The sequence below is a fragment of the Neomonachus schauinslandi genome, chromosome 9 (assembly GCF_002201575.2).
Source record: "Neomonachus schauinslandi chromosome 9, ASM220157v2, whole genome shotgun sequence".
In the NCBI taxonomy this organism is placed as follows: domain Eukaryota; kingdom Metazoa; phylum Chordata; class Mammalia; order Carnivora; family Phocidae; genus Neomonachus; species Neomonachus schauinslandi.
Window position 1 is genome coordinate 100676196 of NC_058411.1, and position 20933 is coordinate 100697128.

Here is a 20933-nt window from a genome sequence, read left to right on the forward strand (position 1 = left end):
AACCGGCATAGATATTTGTAGAACTCTTCTTTAATTATTTTAAGACCAGAGCATTAATCTTTAGTCCTGGCTGTGTGCCTTAGAAATGCATGTGGAACACTTAAAAATACAGCTAGAGGTAACACCAGATCAACACAGAGGCCTTAAAGCACAAAACAAAACAAAACAAACAAACGAACAAAAAAACCCCCAAAAATAAATAAAACAAAAAACTGAAAAGATAGTGTCTTCCCTCAAACATAATTCAAAATCATGAAACACATGTAAGTAAATCCATCCTAGATCAGATTTTTCGTATGAAACTTTGGTCTACACATCTTCCAATATTTTGTTCGTTCTTATTTCGATGCCCCTGCTTTGCTACAGTCCACATCATGCACCTGTTCTTCTTATTGCATAATACAGTACTGGAAGCGCCTTCAGATTTGTAGTGTGATCTCCCAGTAGAGGGACTGGGGGGAGGGGAGGGGAGAGAAACAGACTTGGTGGAAGCCTCCCAGACTACCATGCAGTCTAAGAAAGGTTCTGCAAGGCCACTGAAGAGTCTTCAAGCCAGTCAGCTATCAGAGGAATTCCTGTCTCCAGGAATGGGCCTGCCCTAGTATCCTTGCCATACACCATCAATGACGGAGAGAAACCATGGAAAGCATAACCCAGTGCAAAAGCAGCCAAGGATTTCAAAGTGTGGGAGCAGGGCCCTTGTCAAATACATCCCCTTGCACTGGAGACCTCAGTACCCACCAGCAAAGCCTTTCCCTAACTAGCATTTTTTAAGTGCTCCATTACTATTAATTTAAGTCCCCACTATTACAGGATTGGGAAAGGAAAAGGGAAAGACATAGAAAGGAAAGGTAAGTGTTATCTGAATATTTAACACAAACCCACAGTCTTCACACTTGTAAACAATGCATCAAATATTTTATTTCTCTCAGTAGTTCATAAGCAAATAATTAACTCTCAAAGCATTTTTAAAAACACAAAAGACATTATACTTTACCAATGAATTATTTCTGTCCCAGGGGATTAAATCAAATTAAAATGTCACAAACATTTGAAAGTTTATTTTTAAGCCAACTGAGATGATGAACTTACGTATTTCTATAAAATTTTTTTAGTTCAATGTTTTGTACATGCCATCAGTACAATATGGTTTCTTAAATATTTAGGACATCGTCAATAACTGTGATTCCTATGAAATATATAATCAGATATCTCAAATTCCTGATTAAGTCAGCTTTAAAGACACAAAAAACTAACACATTTGCTATGAAATTCTGTTTATGATACTCCCTGTAATAAGCTGTGATTAACGAATGATACAGAAATTGTTTAAGGCTAGAAGTTTTATATATGACATGTTCCTTCACAGAAAATAAATGATGTTGAAAAGGCAAAGCCCACCATAACTGTATCAAAAATCAAATATTTAGGGTATCAGTTATTATATCCTCCTTTTGGAGTCTACAGTAATTATTAACTAGGAAAAATTTAAAAAGTTTTAAGGCTGGCCTTAAAAAACATCAATAAAAATAGTAGAAGCCTGACCACCTATCAACAAAAACAGAGCAAACCAGGTATGTCCACATCTTCATTTACATCATTAATTCAGTGATTTGAAATAAATGTCATGTTAAAATCCATGAGTGAATGTAAAGATTCATTCAAGGTATATACTTCTGAGCATTTTAAAAAAAGCTTTTATAGGCAGTATATCTCTGATCAGCATAAGTGAGATGTGGAAAGGACAAAAATAATGCTGTATTGAACGGATTCTCATAAGTTTGCTCCCTCAAAGGACATGCTTACCAGGTATTTTCCACAGTGTTGTTATATATGCTTTATTTTATTTATATATAAAATAACTAGAGATTTTTCATTCTTCCTAATAAGTATTTAAAATACATTTCTAGGTATGCAATAGGATTAAGTATTAGTTTATGATGCGCTTAAAAATCTTTCAACTTATAAAAAAAATTTCTAGAAATATAAAAATACTGAGCTTTTCATATTTGAGTCTTGAAAAACATAAAGTACAATATTTCCATGTATCAGCAAGTTATAATTGTGCCACTTAAGTTCCTCTCAAAGGAGCATGTAAATAATTTCAAAAGTTTTATGAAGGCTACATTACAGAGCACAGACCACAGATATTTTTAGATTTGATTTTCCATACATTTTTATATCCTAATGCAAGGAAGAAAAATAAGCAGCAAAGTAAAACATGTTTTTATTAGGAGAAAAATAACGTTTTCATGAAAAGAAAATAGAAAACATGTCATCTCTCCCTTTAGTGGCTTTTCTTCAGTCAGTTATCTGATTTACCAAAAATATGACCTCAGTTCAGTTATTGAACAAATTACCTTTAAATAAAATATCCAATACCTGTCCAAAGGTTTGTCCAAACCTCCTAAAGAACACTAGTCATTCTAAGTTCTTCTCTTATTCTTCAGCAAAAACTTTAATTAAAAACAGGTCCATTGCCCTTTGCTTCACAACTTTAACATTAATGGAAATTTCACTCTGAGTTTCAAGTGATATTTCTTTGAGGGCCTGACCCATTTAGGTGGCAGTGTAGAAGTGAGTTGCTGACGTACAGATGGTTACAAAATTAGAGTCAAACCTAAAGGGGAAAACATGGAAAATCCAATACTCAAGATCCTAGAAAAAAAATTCTAAAACTAAAGGATTGCTTGAAAAATTCTCTTTAGCAAGATGAAGAAGAGTGATTTATAGACAAGACCGATTGGTTGGTTTTTCTCCCAGTAGCAGCCCCCTGGGATCTGTGATTAAAATGGTATTTGGGGCCTGAGAAGTTTCAGTGATGATTGCTTCATCAATTTTTGCTGGTGTCTCATTGACCGTGCGTCATCAATGGCATTATATACTTTCTGTAAAATAAAATATTTACTATGAATGGTAAAGACAAGTACAGGCTCATGTGGAGGAGAAAGGCATGAAAGTAAGAGCTGAATGAAGCTCTCCACACAGGTCCAACAGTGAAGGACAAGAACACACAGTCTTTACGGGTTGTGCAAAATAAGACCCTTCTGCACGTAAGCCCACAGTATATTATTTTAAGCTCACCTATCCATCCAGATAAAACCGGAAAATCTTTTAGGAGAAATAATGGGTATTATTATAACAGATTTTTAAAAAAATCTTGCAGCTCAAAAAACTAAAGGGGCAGTCTTTAAAGTAAATTGTTTACCTCTGCTGTGGTGGAGTCCCGCAGGTAAATGTTCCGAAAGCCATGACTGGCACTGTCTTTTTTGTGGAACAGACCCTGCTCCTGTTTCAAAAGGAACAAAGACAGAAAAGAAATTATTCTGGGGAAGAAAAAAAACCATATCCTTTAATTGGATGCTTAAATGTCAATTCTATTTTATAACCTACAGACTAACCAAATATCCATATTCAGGTATGATAAGAACTAAATCATTTTGGTACAAGGATAGTGGTTCCATATGTGAGCTGTTAGAATTTATGAAATTGGATAAGTACATGTCTATCTGGATAAAATAATGGCTTTCTACAGGCTATAATAAATAGCCTACAGAAACACCACCTGATAACTCACCACATCTGACAAATCAAAAAACCCGTCCTTCATTTCCTTGGCGGATAGATAAAATTCTTATATAATGTAAAACACATTGAGTCAGTTCTCACCACTGATGTGAAAGAAAAGTGATAACTGAATATATATGCAGAGTGACAGAATCTTCTCTGGTTTGAAAACCATGTTTCATATATCAAGGGGCTCTTTCAATTTTGACGTTCTACAATGAGATAAAGCTGAAATGCAAAATGGTATTGTTTCACAGTTTCTTTTATTTGTAAACTTCTATGAAAAGAAAACATAAATTAAAGGGTAATAGTACCTGCATCTCTAACTATTAAATTTTATGATAAATGTTTTTCAGATAGTTTCAGTAATAGAGATAATATCATTATTGTTTAGGAGAAAATACATACTCCAGGAATTACCATCCTCAGAATGACAATTTTGTAGTTTTTTTTAAAGGGGTGAAAATAAATTTATAATATATCATATATGAGAAAAATGATACATTTCAAAGTAAAGTGGGCCTGAGAACTAAGCAAAGGGTTGGGGTATCATTTCTTCTAATTACTTGCTATGTAATTAAAAGTTCTTCTTTAGAAAATGATGGGAAGGAAGAGTATTATCATATACTTAAATTGTATTAGTATCCTGTAAGTGCCAAATATGATAAAACATGAGTGTTTTAGATATAATATTTATAATAATCTCCTAAAAGCCAAAAAAAGGGAATGTTCCAAAAAGCATCTAATATTACAGCAAAATATTCCTATGAAGTAAAAAAACAAACAAAAAAACTGTATTTACTAATGCTTTATTCTACCAAAAAAGGAAGCATCAACATCCTAATTTTTTCACTGGACACTCAACACAATCAAGGACTGTAAAAAAAATACAGTACAGAAATAAATTGATTATACATCTTTCCTTGTATTTCACCATACTATACTAATAGTAATATAATCATCATCATAGCGATGATCCTTCAAACACTGTGTAGTTAACAGTAAGACAGCCAGAAAGCACTGGTATCCAATCGTTTAACAAAGTCTTGGCTCTAAACATGTGATTCATGTTTTCTTACCTTGACTGAAATTTTTAGCAGGTTTCCATGGACACTGGGAGGAAGTACAAAATCTTCAAATGGACACTGCCAGTCTATGGACATATGGCCGAGGATTTCAACTTCACTTATACACAACACTCGCCTATTTTGCAAAAATAAACAAAAACACTCAGGTAGTCATAAACATGGTTAATTATTCTAATATTTCGCTCTGCTGGATGTCATAGGCAGTACTTACTCAGTAAACAATATAACCTGGCACTAAAAAAAAAAAAAATAAGTATGCTTCACATTAAAAAAAAATCTAGGTAACTGTCAAAAAGCAAATACGGCACCTACCAACTAACACAGCAGACTTTCAAAAATTCCCCTTCTGCAAATCTTGCAAAATTCAGAAAAGTGTCTTTTTTTTTTTAACTGACTGTAAAACTGAAATCATCTTTGAAACACATAAGGAACAGGCTGTACTCTCATCTGGGAAGCAATAAAGGCAGAAGCCCCTGAAAATGTTTTACTTGGAAAATTATTAATTGCTCTTTACTGTCAATCATTTATGCCTTCCAGTCAAGAAAGAATGTGTGGGAAATGTCACAAACCTCAAATGTCAGCAAAGATTCACTTTAGGCCTACTAATAAATATCAGGTTTGAACACTTTAACAGTAACGTACTGTATCACAGAGTGAGTATCCCATTTTACTCAATAGCAAAAAAAAGATGGAGGAAGAGGAGGAGGGGAAGAAGAAGAAGAAAGAAAAGAAAAATCGTCCTTAAAAAAGGAAAAAGAATCCTTAAAAGACATCCACATTGACTTCCCAGTGTGTGATTCAAATTACTGATATAACCATACTTGATTCTGAAGTTTCTATTACAGAAAGCATAACTAGAAAAGTAGAGGAACTGTTAATTCTACAAATATCCAGGGTGCTGGAGAAACAAGAAGGTAGGATTTCTGCTTGAGAGGCACTCCTAGGTTAGAAGGGAAATAAACATGTGAATGTATCTGACAGCACAGTGAGATGAGTGCAGAAGCAGAATGTGAGGAAAATTCTTCAGCAGCATCAGAAAAAAGGACTGATTATGTGGGTAAAGTATGTGGTATAAGAGCGGACTCTTGAAAGAAAGTTCTCCAGGTGGGAAAGGGCAGAGATAGTCCAGACAAAGGGAACAGAGCATTGACATAAAGAGGAGTATAAGGGAAGGTTTATTTGATGAATGTAGAGGTCTATAGCTGGAATACTAGATCTACACAGAGGTGAGAAAATTAGCTTAGTGTCAGATCTTGAAGTTTTTTTGTGGGTATTTTTGTTGTTGTTGTTGCAATTTTAGTAAATTTTGACTTAAATCTATAGGCAATGGGAAATTTCACGATCAAGTTTCCTATTTTAGAGTCATGGCCCTAGGAAGGAGAGGTGGGATAGACAATCAAGGTAGAAAGCTACTATGATAGTCCAACCAGGAAACAGTGAGAACCTCAGTTAAGGCAGCAGCTGTGACAAGCAGGGAGAGCAAGCTAGGTTCTAGATGCTTAGAAGTAGAGTTGAATGAACTTGGTGACTGATGGAGGGTGGGGATGGAAGTAAACCCCTGGCACTGTATTTCTCAGCAGAGGAACTACAGGAATTTAGGGCTGACTTGGGACTGCTGCATACTGTAGGAAGTTCAGCATCCCTAGGCCCAGCCTACAAGTGCCGGTATTGCCCTTTCATCTTTGTGACATCCTTCAACACCACGCCATATTCCGAACAGTCTCCAGGAAGCAGATTCCATTCCCTCCGCCTCCTGTTCCAGAAGAGAAAGAATCCCAAGAGCTAAGAGTTACAGATAACTATTACAAATCACTGTGTCAAATGCAAATCCCACTGTCTTTAAATTCTCTCTTCTCTTGACCATGCCAATCATAATATTATTCTCCTACCACCCTAAATTTCCATCATTCTCTTCCTCCTGTTCCATGTTTACCATCTTGGTCTTCTATTTGACACACTCTTTCAGGAAAATTTCCAAGATCTCAACTCCAATCCTTATCCGAACTCCAATGACCTACACCTACGTTTATAATCTACATCTGTATCTGTCCCCCTGACTACTGAGGCACCCCTACTTTGATACCACAAATCTATGTCAAACTCACTAAATTCAAAAACAATCTTTTTCCTTAAATTACTGTAAATAGTAATACCAATCCTCTTGGTACTTGAGCCCCAAACCATAAAGTCATCTTGTATTCCCTTCTCTTCCACATTCAATCAGTCACCAGGCCCTGGTCTCTCAAGGCTGCCCCCTATTATCTGTCTTCATTATTTTAGTGTAGCCTCACTGCTTCCTATTGGGATAACTGCCACAGTCTGTGTGGCAGACAGACTTCTATGACGGTCCCGAAGATTCCCCATCCTCCAGTATATAGGCCTATATAATCCCCATGACTATGAATACAATGGATTTCTCCCCCAAGATTAGATTTTATTATAAGGCACAGGTGATTTTTTTTTAATTTAATTTTTTTATGTTGTTAGTCACCATACATCATTAATTTTTGATGTAGTGATCCATGATTCTATTGTTTTCATGTTAACACCCAGTGCTCCACGCAGTACGTGCCCTCCTTAATACCCATCACCAGGCTAACCTATCCCCCCACCCCTCTCCCCTCTAAAACCCTCAGTTTGTGTCTCAGAGTCCATAGTCTCTCATGGTTTGTCTCCCCCTCTGATTCCCCCCCCTTAATTTTTCCCTTCCTTCTAATGTCCTCCATGCTATTCCTTATGTTCCACAAATAAGTGAAACCGTATGATAATTGACTTTCTCTGCTTGACTTATTTCACTTAGCATAATCTCCTCCAGTCCCATCCATGTTGATGTAAAAGTTGGGTATTCATCCTTTCTGATGGCTGAGTAATATTCCATTGTATATATGGACCACATCTTCCTTATCCATTCATCAGTTGAAGGGCATCTCGGCTCTTCCCAGTTTGGCTATTGCAGACATTGCTGCTATGAACATTGGGGTGCATATGACCTTTCTTTTCACTACATCTGTGTCTTTGGGGTAAATACCCAGTAATGCAATTGCTGGGTCATAGGATAGCTCTGTTTTTAATTTTTTGAGGAACCTCCCCACTATTTTCCAAAGTGGCTGTACCAACTTGCATTTCCACCAACAGTGTAAGAGGGTTCCCCTTTCTCCACAACCCCTCGTTGGAGGTTTCTTTGTTGTTTCTTGCCTCATCAATTTTTGCCATTCTAACTGGTGTAAGATGGTATCTCAATGTGGTTTTGATTTTAATTTCCCTGATGGCTAATGACGATGAACATTTTTTCATGTGTCTGTTAGCCATTTGTATGTCTTCTTCGGAGAAGTGTCTGTTCATGTCTTCTGCCCATTTTTTGACTTGATTATTTGTTTTTTGGGTGTTGAGTTTGAGAAGATCTTTACAGATCTTGGAAATCAGTGCTTTGTCTATAGTGTCATTTGCAAATATCTTCTCCCATTCTGTGGGTTGCCTCGTTTTGTTGACTCTTTCCTTTGCTGTGCAAGCTTTTTATCTTGATAAAGTCCCAAAAGTTCATTTTTGCTTTTGTTTCACTAGCCTTTGGAAATGTATCTTGAAAGAAGTTGCTGTGGTCGATGTCAAAGAGGTTACTGCCTATGTTCTCTAGGATTTTGATGGGTTCCTGTCTCACATTGAGGTCTTTCATCCATTTTGAGTTTATCTTTGTGTATGGTGTTAGAGAATGGTCAAGTTTCACTCTTCTGTCTATAGCTCTCCAATTTTCCCAGCACCATTTATTGAAGAGACTGTCTTTTTTCCATTGCATATTTTTTCCTGCTTTGTCAAAGATTATTTGACCATAGAATTGAGGGTCCATATCTGGGCTCTCTATTCTGTTCCATTGGTCTATATGTCTGTTTTTGAAGGCACAGGTGATTTTAAGAAAAAGTTTATCTGCATGGGCGTCACACAACCACAAGGGCCCTTTAAGCCTGGGTTGGAGACTGAGAATCCAGAGTGTGGTTGCTGGGGTGAAGATGCAGAAAGCCATATGGCAAAAATGAGGGTAGGTTCCAGATGCTGAGAGCAGGTGCCCAGCTGACAGAGATCCAGGAAACTGGAATATCAGTCTTACAACTGCAAGGAACTGAATTCTGCCAACATTTAAATGAGCTTAGAAGTGAATTCTTTCCCAGAGCCTTCAGAAAGGAAGTTTACACCTTGATTTCAGCCTGTGAGACCCTGAGCCATGGCGCCCCGCCATGCCATAGCCTACTCCAGAACCAGAGAAACTGTGAGACAGTAAGTCTGTGTTGTTTTAAGCTGCTAATTTTATGTTAATTTTCTGTGCAACAATAGAAAACTAACTGGTCTCTAACTGGTCCCCAACTCCATTGTGATCCTCCTCCAATCCAGCAGCCAAACTGCTGCCAGAAATCTTTCTAAACTGCAAACCTCATCATATTAGTCCTTGTGTATAAGCCTTCAGTGGGAGTGAGAAGAAGAGGGACTTATGTGTGAACTATGTGTACATACATCTATGTGAAAGGCTGCAATAATGAGCAATGTTTATACTTTTAAAGAAATTAGTAATCTTCCATCACATTAATAAAATCTATACCCTTCAGATGTCATGAGCAGACACCTATAACTTATTTCACCTCCCAATGCTTCCCCACCAACACTCTGTCCAGCCATTTCAAATGATCTTGCCATTCAAAGTGCCATACTGTTTTATCCCTGTCTGCTATTTACATGTATGAAGACACAGCTCAAGTACCTCCTCCCTAACACCTTATCCCTGACACCTTGGTTCCCACCTTACTGGACCAAGAGATTTTCCTGTCTTCAGAGTCTCTGTATATCACTTTATCTTAGCACCCAGCACACTATGATGTCACTAATAATGTACAGGTCCCCCTTTAGATGAGGAGGGAACAGAAGATACCACTTTTATCTGTGTCCCTATTTCTGTCAGACATTGATAGTGCAATGGTTGGAATGTTTATATCTTCCCCCAAATCATACATTGAATCCCAACCCCGATGTGATGGTATTACAGGTGGAGCCTTTGGGGGTGATTAGATCATGAGGTTGGAGCCCTCAGGAATGGGAACAGTGCCCTTATAAAAGACGGCTGAGAACACTCCCTCACCACTTTTGCCATGTGGGGACAGAGCAAGAAGATGGCCGTCTATGAACCGGGAAGTGAGCCCTCACCAGACACAGAATCTGCTGGCACATTGATCTTGGACTTCCCAGCCTCCAGAACTGTGTGAAATAAATGTTTGTTGTTTAAGCTGCCTGTCTATAGAATTTTTGTTATAGTAGCCCATACAGACTAACACAGATGGTTAAAAAAAAATGTCTATTCAGAGAACAATTTCCTAATGAAGATTACTAAAATAAAATACTAAGCAGGAGTTAGGACCAACTAGGGGAGATATGGCCAAATAAATTTGGGTCACGAGAACTCATATTTTCTTTCTAAAAACTGGTAAGAAAAAAAAATTCAGACTAAATTTTGGATGAATTTCAATATGGAAAAATTAAAAGCTCTATATACATTGGAAAACTCAAAAAGTAATCATAATATTAATAATACATTGGGTAAAAAGGGCTAATATTAATTTATAAAATGTTACTTAAATTCAGTAAGAAGAAGACCAACATAATAAAAAATGAACAAAGGATATGAAAAAGCAATTCATGGAACAGAAAATATACATCGATGATGAATGTATAAAATGCTCATATTCATTAGCAATCAAATAAATGCTAATTAAAACAAAGAACTATTTTCTGCCCATTAAGTTAGCAAAAACAAAAAAGTTTAAATGATAACACTAGTCTTAGCAAAACTCACAGGATAAAGGGCATTCTCTTACCCTGTTAGTTGTATGTAAAAAAAAATCAATACAATTGTTCTGATAAAACAAGTTGGCAATATATAAAAGGGTCTCAAAAATCTTCAGTTTCTAAATCAGCAATCTCACTGATAAGAACTCATCCTAAGGAAATAATTATAGAAAAAAAGACATAGCTGCAAAGATGTGTTTATAATATTGGGAAGAAAACACTGAGTATCAAATAGGAAGGTAGCATCTCTGAATAAGTTAGAGTATATCCATAAATACAATAGTACAGTCATTAAAAAACCATGTTGTCTAAAAACATCTAATGGTCTGGGAAGATGATCATAATACATTGTTTGGTGAAAAACCTAGGTTAGTTAAATATACATAATGTATTTTTTGTAGTTTTTACAGAATACATATACTGCAGCTGGCTGCAGAAATACATAGTTTTTACAAAATACATATATAGCCAACTAGTGGGATTGCTGGTAAAGGCTATTTTTAGAGGTTATCATAATTTATGATTCAAATGAGGACATTTTTAAGAATGAAAGGGGTGGGGGCGCCTGGGTGGCTCAGTTGGTTAAGCGACTGCCTTCGGCTCAGGTCATGATCCTGGAGTCCCGGGATCGAGTCCCGCATCGGGCTCCCTGCTGAGCGGGGAGTCTGCTTCTCCCTCTGACCCTCCCCCTTCTCATGTGCTCTCTGTCTCAAATAAATAAATAAAATCTTTAAAAAAAAAAAAAGAATGAAAGGGGTGGCTACTAATAATTTCACTGGGACAAAAAGTGCAAACCAGCTCTGTCCTAGACAAACCACAATGTATGATTACTTTATTTTCATCCTTTAAATTATTGTCTTTATCAGGGGTGGGCAAACTACAGCCTGTGAGCCAAATCCAGCCCATGGCCTGCGTTAGTAAATAAGATCTTATGGGAACACAGCCATCCCCCATTCATTTACATATTGTCCATGAGTGTTTTCCCACCACAAGGACAGAGCTGAATAGTTGGGAAACACAGTATGGCCGTCGAAGCCTAAATAGTTACAATCTGGCCCTTTAAAGAAATTTTGTTGACTCCTGATCTGTATTATCTACAATGCAAATAAGCATAAGTCTAGCAATGAGTCATTTTTTTAAACACCAAAAAGCTCTGTAAGTGATCAGATTTAAAATTACTATGATTTTTCATTTTACTTGAAGAAAAACCAGATATATAATGTGTACAGTAATATTCCCACAAAATACCTAAATCAAACAAGTTCTAAAGTATTAAGTATTACCAGAAACAACCCCCCACCAAAAAACTCCTAACTGATTTCCATTACCTAGTGTTGAATTATATAAAAGGTATACAATTTTAAAATGAATTAACACACTGTCATTGCAGCTAAGTACAACATATAATACAAATAAACATTGTTTTTGGCCTAATCTAACGGATAAAATACAAAATTATGGGCATAAAAAATAAATGATTACTTGTCCAATCAGTAAAAAACACTTTTTAGATTGTTTTGTGAATATTTTTATACTTAATGGACAAATCATATGACTGGTTGGTTAACTCCTTGAAAAAGCTCGTGGTTTAAATCAGAATCCTGTCATTGTAATTTTCCTTTTTCTTCTTCCCATCCAAATATATTTCAGTGCAGTAGTAAGGAATCTAACACAGATTTTTGCCCACTGTAAGTACTCTTAGTCCTGTGAAATACATAACTTAGAAGGTTTTGAAAATTATTAACATGTAATAGTCATTTTGAAATAAGTGATATAGGAAAAATCTCAGGAAAATAAACTTAGTAGTTAAGTTCTTTTATTTGGAAAAATTATCTACCACTCCCAAAACACTTAGAAAAAAATTAGAAAAACACACAGAAGTAATATCATCCTTAAAAAAGGTAGGCTAATCATCTAAAATAAAACCTAGTAAGAAAAAGTGATTTATGAATTCAGTCTCCATAGCTGGATTTACAATTCACATGTAACAGTATGACTACTACACATACAAAGTCCATTCTAGACTCCACTCAGTAGCTGTGTAACTGGGATAACAACCTGAGTCATACTAAGTCTCAGTTTCGGCATCTCCAAAACGAGAGGGTTGGAACGGATAACCTTAAAGGACCCATCTAGATTGTATTTTTGTGATTTAATGACAATGAACATTTTATAATTTAAGTGTAGTTCTCCAAATCCTCTGCCATTTTAGTTTTCAAAATTCTTATCATCTATGTAGTTTGCATTTGAAAAATGTCACTTGAAGTTAATACCTATTTGTAACCATAAGGATTGTCTTCTTGCTTCCAGAAATAGCACAGTGGTATCGATAAGTCTCTCCTTCTAATTTTTTGATATGATTCTGAAAAGAAAACAAGACTCAAGATTTGCACAGTACAAGCATCCAAATAGTATTTCCAATACTATATATTAGTTAGTTATAGTAACAGTGCTAGTTAGGGAAAAAATTATTAGAAACAAAGGCACAATACTGGCATGTGAAGCTAGAAAAATATTCACAGCATGTTTATAAATTAACTTCCACTGTGCCTTAAACGACAAATCTGTATTAAATGCTTACTAAGTGATATTCTGATAAAATATACCTCATTCTGTGATAACTCAGAGGTTTAAAAATATCTAGCAGAAATAATCACACATTTTCATTAATGGAATATGAACATACGCTAATATAGTGTGACATTAACATTACAGGGGTTCTTAATCTCGGGTCCATGGAAGGACTCTGGGAGGTCTATGAACCACCTAAAATAGCATATAACATTTTGAAAATGTGGTTCTGCAACTTTTTTCAGAGGATGGTTCATATTTTTCATCAGATTTTTTAAGTGGTCTGTGATCCTTCTCAGAGGTTAAGAACCACTGATTTACACAGAGATAGATATACACATAATAAAATTCCAAGATAACTGATTTTGGTCTTATAGATTAAACATGTATGAAAAGTACATGTATGTAACAAATTATATTCTTGATAGAAAAGAAAATATAATGTCAATATTAACACAAACATGAAGAATTTCTAAGATTTCAAATAGCTGGCACAATTTATTGCTAAAGACAATAACAAGCATAAGTAATTCAAGTATAAATAGTAGCACATTAAAATACATTTATTTTCATTTCAACTATCTCCAAACTATTGTGATTTGAATTAGCACACATTAAAAAATGAAGTTATTTTTTATAATCAGTGCTAATGAAATATTATTGACATTATCTATAATGCATGATTAAAGATCAGATGATATAATGTATATGAAACTACAGAACAAAAACATACCTAATAAATAAGACTGTGACATTTATAACCCAGAATACAACACCAATATTATTAAAAGGATAACATTATCAATAATAATCACAAGCAGAGGAAACACATTTGTTGTTATTTTAATGCTTACATACACATTTTTTCAAAAATCCTCAGTTCAGTCATTCCTTGACAATTATGAAAAGCCAGGAACACAGAAGATGAATCCCCAAAGAAGTGGGATCTCATCTTCAGAATGAGTCTCAGAAACAAGTGGGATTTAAAGTCACTTGTTTCACATCTTGCCTGTGTGAATTAGCTAAAATCTTTTAACATTTATACCTTAAGTTCTTTAATAAAGAGAAAATGGGAAATGAATAGAACAATTCAGTACATTTATTTTCAGCTTTGAAATTTAAATGTTAAAATATTTAGATCTGAGATGCAATGTGAAAGAAATACTACCCACTCTCCATCTTGTATGCATTTTCATTAGTTATCAGGCTGTTGTGCTTTGAACCACTGAAAGCTTTTAAAGTATAATTTATCATCACACTACACTATAGAAATTGTTTTCAGCACGACTAAAATCCACTACACTCTGAGATCAGATTAAGATATTCAGTCACTGATGGCAGCAGGAAACTAGATTAGCTGAGAAAATACTCATTCTCCCTTCCCAAAATGCATCTTGAAGAATTTACAATATTTTAGCAAAAGCATTCAATATTTTCAAGTAAATTCTAAGGAAATAACACATGAAAAAGCAATATGTATAATGATGTTTATCACAGAATTATTACTATTAGTAAAATAACAGAAGCATCTTCAATGCCAACAACTTGGAATGGTCAAATACACACTGTAAGGTTACTTCAAGAGACGGTAATGCAAGAATTAAGAATGAAGCATTTCTATGAACATGGAAAAATATAATTAAAATAAAAAATCAACAAACACCATTTTAAATATTACATAGTCCTAAGTATGTGAACCAAAAGAATATTAAATAAAAACTGGCTATATATATATGTGTGTGTGCGTGTGTGTGTGTGCACGCATATATATATATGCATGTGTAAACAGTAATTATCTTAGGAAAATAAAGGATAAGCAGGAAAGCATATCCTATGAAAACAAAGTATATGATTTAGTAACTTTCAAAGCTGAGTAAAGAATACAGAGCAATACTCAAGGGAAAAAGAAAATGGGGTAAATGAAAAGATTCCCAAATAAATTATTTAGAATGTACCCATGTTATAGTAAGGGCTGGGAGGACAGAGTTTTACACTATAGTGCTCTTTACTATTTACACATTTTGTTATACTTGGTCCCTTAAGGACTGAAGTGTTATTTCTTTTGTATATCCAGCACAGTTTAGATAACCAATAAATACTTCATACCAAAGTGATTACAGCAAGATAGGCAAGGAATGAAATAACCTGAATTTAACTATCCATGCCTATCCTTGTCACCCATGGAAAAAAATTACCACGTCCTCTCATTAATGTACAACCATTCTATTTCTTCCAGTAACTATAAATATATTAAAGTTTAAAAGGCTGTCTGATATCACAACAAAAACTAATAAATCAGACAAGATATATTTAGCTAAAATAATAAAAAGTTACTTGAATTTTGTGCTTATAAACATGCAATTGTAAAAAGGGAAATCACAAGGTTAATAACATAAAGAGCTAAACAAACAAAAAGTAAACCATAAGAAAAAAATTTAAACAAGTTATACAATTTCCCAAAAGTCAAGTCTCATTAAAATTTCAATATATCCAGGAAAATTAAAAATCGTTACTTTTACCTAAGAAGGAAGGCTAATTATTAGTGATGATTTAAGACAGCATCTTGAATTAGTTATGTGCTTGGTTCTCAGAGAAACTGTACATGCGGTGACATTTTTGCCAACCCTCAATTATCTAGGCACAAGAAAAGTTTGTCAGCTATGGTTTCGGCTGATCTTTGGCTGTCATTCTTTCTTCTTTAAAGTGCTTGTTTTAAATAAGAAGCATTCAACTTATTCTTTTGGTAACTGCAGTTTAAACAGTATATAGTCCCAACTGAACAGTTACATGTCAGCAGTTTCACTCTCTTTAAATGGACGGCACATTAAGTATAAGTGTATACTTTGGTTTCAATTTTGGGGAGAAGAATGAAGGCTGCCAGATAAGATGCTGCTAAATCAAATCAAACATCTCTATCATTTATAATAAGGAGAGAAATCAAAACACAATTTATTTTCAGAACTAACTACGAGGGTACTAATTTCAAAATAATAGTTTAGAATTATTTTTGTTCTCACTTAAGATAACAAATCCTCTTTAAGAACTTAAAAGCAAAAATGATTGGTTTTTAAAAATACAGATATCTATACAAAATAAAGATATTTATAAATTCAGGGGACACTTAAATAATTTGCCAAATTATATGTTCAACTTCTATTTATGTTAATTCAAAATACTAATTGTGAAATAAGCATAACAAACAAGGAGATTCAAGTTTTCAAAAGCAAAAACGCTAAAGGCTGAGAATGTATATAACATAATTATAAAATGATTGCCATTGGACTAGCAAGAGTACTGAGAGGTAAAAAAAAGAAAAAAAGAGATTAAGGAAAATCTCAAAATTCATGTCTCAACTCTTTTGAGGTCTAAGGACGGCTCAACAGCAACTTATATTTCAATTTAAAACATATGCCCCAGGGGCGCCTGGGTGGCTCAGTCGGTTAAGCAGCTGCCTTCGGCTCAGGTCATGATCCCAGGGTCCTGGGATCGAGTCCCGCATAGGGCTCCCTGCTCAGCAGAGAGCCTGCTTCTCGCTCTCCCTCTGCCTGCTGCTCACCCTGCTTGTGCTCTCTCTATCTCTCTCTCTGTGCCAAATAAATAAATAAATAAATAATCTTTAAAAAAAAAAATAAATAAATAAAACATATGCCCCAGTTAACAGCCCCATAATTTGAGTCAATCTTGGGTGAAGGGTGAAACATAGTTATGTAATTCCATCATCAGGACTCACAAATGTAAAGAACACGTAATAGACTGGACATGAGAATTGTCCTTATTTTTCGGCTTTACCTGAAAATACATGAATACCATAAGAAAAGATAAAATTTTCCAAATGATAGTAAAATTGTCTGCTTCTGGACACAAGAAAGTCTTTCACCAACTAAAAAAAGAGGAGAGTTAATTTCCTACACCCTTTAATCTTTTATACTGATCCCTTATTCCCGTGCAGTATTACCAGGAATACCACCATCTTTGTGTGTAGTCAAACCACTACAATAAAAAGTTGAGAGAGAGGGGAGAGTTGTAAAGAAAACTTCACTGAAATGAACACTCAATCTAAATAAATCAAAGACAGTCAATTAATAACACAGTTTGTTTTGATTTTTAAGGATGAAATCAAGTAGTAGTATAGGAAACATTTACTCCTGTATTTCCGGTTCTTGCTGTGTAGGCAGAAAAAGAAAGAAAATAAAGTTAGAAGCATGCAGAAAGATAAAATGTAATCACATACAATAAAAACCAAAGGCTAAGAACAATAAAGAGTCGTATTATTTTGAAGTCAAAGTAGGAAAATATTAATAAATTTTTGGGGAGACGGGATTCCAGTCAAGGGAGAAAAGCAATTTACATATGTATACATTATTTAAATGTAGTAAAGTTAAAACTAAAATAAAAGCCAAAAAAAATGCACCTTAAAATATTTTTAAGGTTTAAAAAGACTATAATTGTGCATAATCTTTTTTTTCTCTCCTCCAGCTTCTGTTTACCTGAATAAATCTAGATTTACAGAGTAATCCAAATAAATTAATTTGGCTGGGAGCAAAGGAAGCAGTGGAATTCCTATAATTGGCTATAAAGTTGGAGACCAAAGTTAACCATTAACTAAATGAGCTACCACACCCACAGTAAGTAGGCCTATGACTTCTTTTAACATTATCTTTTCTGCACAAAAAAGGCTTTGTTCCTGTGCAGAAAAAAATTACCATTCTCATTTAACACATTATGCAAAAATAAAAAATAGATAATAAATTCTACTCTACAAATGATGTTCCCTGTGTAATCCTTAAAGAAGTTCATGAATCAGGAACTTTAAGAACCACCCATGAAATCCTCGTCCTAGAAATCTTTAATATTAAATTTTACCCGTGACGATGAAGAAGAGAATTTATACCTCAAATAAATCATAGCCCTCGGATTCCTGTCTTTCATATGGGCGAATGATGCCGTCCTCGTGGATGAAACGAGGGGGACGGAGCCTGGACACTTCCTCGGTTGATTCTGCTGCTCTGTATAAGGCAGCAGAGTAAATATAAGAAAATACATAAGAATCTTTCAAAATAATACATACAAATATATGTGTGGATTAAATACTGTACTACATTCCATATTATATCAATATTTGATAAAAACAGAGTAATTTTAAATAATGTGCCCATTATAATGCGCCAAGTATTAAAACAAAGTCTATTGGACTCCAAGTTCCCCCCACCTTTCCTTAAAAAAAAGAAAATAACAAAATAACAAAGGCACAGACTAGGCTGTCCACTCTCTGTGCAAGCAGCTAGCACAGGACCTGGCATATAGTAGGTACCAATCAACATTTGTTGAAAATAAGAGAAAGTGAACCATAAAAACTGTCTCTTCTTACTCCTCTCTGGTGGCACCCCACCTTGTGAACCTGTCATAGCTTTCACTTAGACGTCAACATCCTGAAGAGCAGGCCAAGTGTTTAACCTGTTGATGCATGCCTAGCACCCATTAGCACACAGACCCAAACCTTGCACACAGTATGTTTACCTAATTACCTCTGAATTCCTTGGAAGGTGCTGCTGGCCATATCTATGATTCCACCGGTTGGACGAGCCACAGCACCCACAAGCCCCTTTCCAATTCCTTTAAAGAATCCAGCAGCTCCTTCCTTTTTGGCACCTTTATAGAACCAAGAACAATGAATGTATAAGATATTTTAAAATAAACAAGTTTGAACTCAACAAAAGCCTGAGCCAAATAGAGAAATGTTTTACCCAGGAGGCTTCTAGATTTTGTTTTCTAAAGAAGTTAAATTTAATACTAACATGTAAAAAACAGTGGTTTTCAAAGTGTGTTAAAAACACAAATTATTAGGCCCTGCCCCAGACCTACTGAATCTGAAACTCTGGAAGTAGGGCCCAGCAACCTGTGTTTGAACACGTCCTCCAGGTCATCGTGAATCATGTGCAAGTTTTACTACCACTGATTCTTAGGCCTAAGAGTCTAAGGTTTCAGAAATGACCAGAAATTTTTCTCTTTATGTCTACCATCAGAAGATTTTTCAAGCAGTATACTTTTTTTTTTAAGTATAAGAACTTTATTGAATTATAATTCACATACCATATAATTCACCCATTGAAATGTACAAATTAAATGTTTTTGGTACATTAACATGTGCCACCATCACCACAGTCAATTTTAGAAAATTTGTATCATCGCAAAAAGAAACCACATGACTCTTAGCATCATTCTCCACTTCCCCCAACCCATCTTCACTGGATCCTGTGCAATTTAGCTCCTTCCTCCCTAGCCCCCAGACCTAGGCAACCACTAATCTACTTTCTATTTCTGTGGATTGGCCTATTCTGGACATTTCCTACAAAAGGAATCAAACAATACGTGGTCTTTGTGACTGGCTGTTTTCACCTCGCAACGTGTTTTCAAGGTTCATCCATCTTGTACTTATATCAGCACTTGATTTCTTTTTACAGCTGGATACTATCCCATTGTAAGGTATACCATCTTTTGTTTAATTATGCATTAGTTGATAGTCCTTTAGGTTGCTACCACATTCTGGCTATTATGTTCTGTGAACATTTATATGTAAGTTTTTGAGTGAGCATATGTTCTCCATTCTCTTGGGTATATACCTAGAAGTGGAGTTGTTGCCAGACACATAAATTCTGTTTATATCCAGGTGTCCCAGCACCATTTGCTGAAAAGGCTATTCTTCATGGAATTATCTTGGCACCCTTGTTGAAGATCAACCGACCACAAATGTAAGGGTTTACTTCTGTAATCTCAAGTCTATTCCATTGATCTGTTATGTCTATCCATATGCCAGTAACACACTGTCTTGGCTACTATACCTTTATGGTAAGTTTTTAAATTGGATAGTGTAAGTCCTCCAACTTTGTTCTTTTTCAAGATTGGTGTAGCTATTTGGGGCCATTTGAATCCCCATTTTAGAATCGGCTTGTCAAGTTCTACAAAGAAGCCAACTGGGGTTTTGATCGAATAAAGTACTTTTTTAACAGGATTAAAAAAAATGAATCAATTGCTATTGAGGACCTAAAGGAACCTAGTTTAACTATTATCCTGCTGAAAATAACATTCAAAGCCTGGGTGAGAGTCTATTACTTAATAGATTCTTTCAACTTTCTGAAGAAAGTACATTGACTAAAAAACAACTGAAGACTATGAACATGAAATCAGAAATTCTCTCAAATAACTCGTAGCCATAACATCCATTACGTTTATCATATATCAACTCTTCAGACTTTGCACCGGAAGGAAACATTCTCAACTTACCTTCCACAGGTTTTGTTATTATCCCAGTCACTCCTCCAACAACTCCCTGAAAGAGAGATCAATCATAAACCTGAATGGAAATTGCTTAATTTTAAGCCAACCACTAGAGGTCTCTACATACATACTAGAAATAACTTTTTTTAAAGAATGAGGACTTAACTTGATAATGTGAACATGTACCTAAGTGAGCACTATGATTTTTAAAATATTATACAATAGTAAATTTTAAACAAAAGCACTTTGTAGAAGTAACATTTTATAACAGAAAAAAATAGAAAGCAGATGAAAATATTCTACATCTGGCTCTGGCACCAATCAGCTACGTAACCACGGGCAATTGATTCAATCTCTTTAAACCTCAGTTTCTGTACCAGTAAAATGAATGAGCTGACCCAAATAATCCCTAAGATCTAATTATAAATTTTAATGAAATGACTTCGTAATTTAGCGGAAGTGTGGAAAACTGAAAATGAAGGGAACTGTGAAGGATCGCAAATAGCCTGACAAGTAAGGCACTTTCAATTAGACAACATACAACACTGGTACAAACACAGAAGTTACAGTTCCTGAAATTATTTCCAAAATTAAAACAGTAATACGCGT

General features: G+C 35.0%; 1 protein-coding gene across 1 annotated transcript in view; it reads right to left on the reverse strand.

Annotated features, from left to right (window-relative positions):
- Window positions 1–901: 901 nt before the first annotated feature.
- The window catches only part of VPS13C (vacuolar protein sorting 13 homolog C), a 176373-nt gene continuing 156341 nt past the window's right edge, over window positions 902–20933 (reverse strand). The window contains 7 exon segments of the mRNA XM_044918118.1: window positions 902–2888; window positions 3209–3289; window positions 4647–4770; window positions 12752–12840; window positions 17941–18055; window positions 18575–18698; window positions 20331–20376. Coding sequence (XP_044774053.1) covers window positions 2787–2888; window positions 3209–3289; window positions 4647–4770; window positions 12752–12840; window positions 17941–18055; window positions 18575–18698; window positions 20331–20376 — 681 coding nt within the window. The 3' untranslated portion in view covers window positions 902–2786.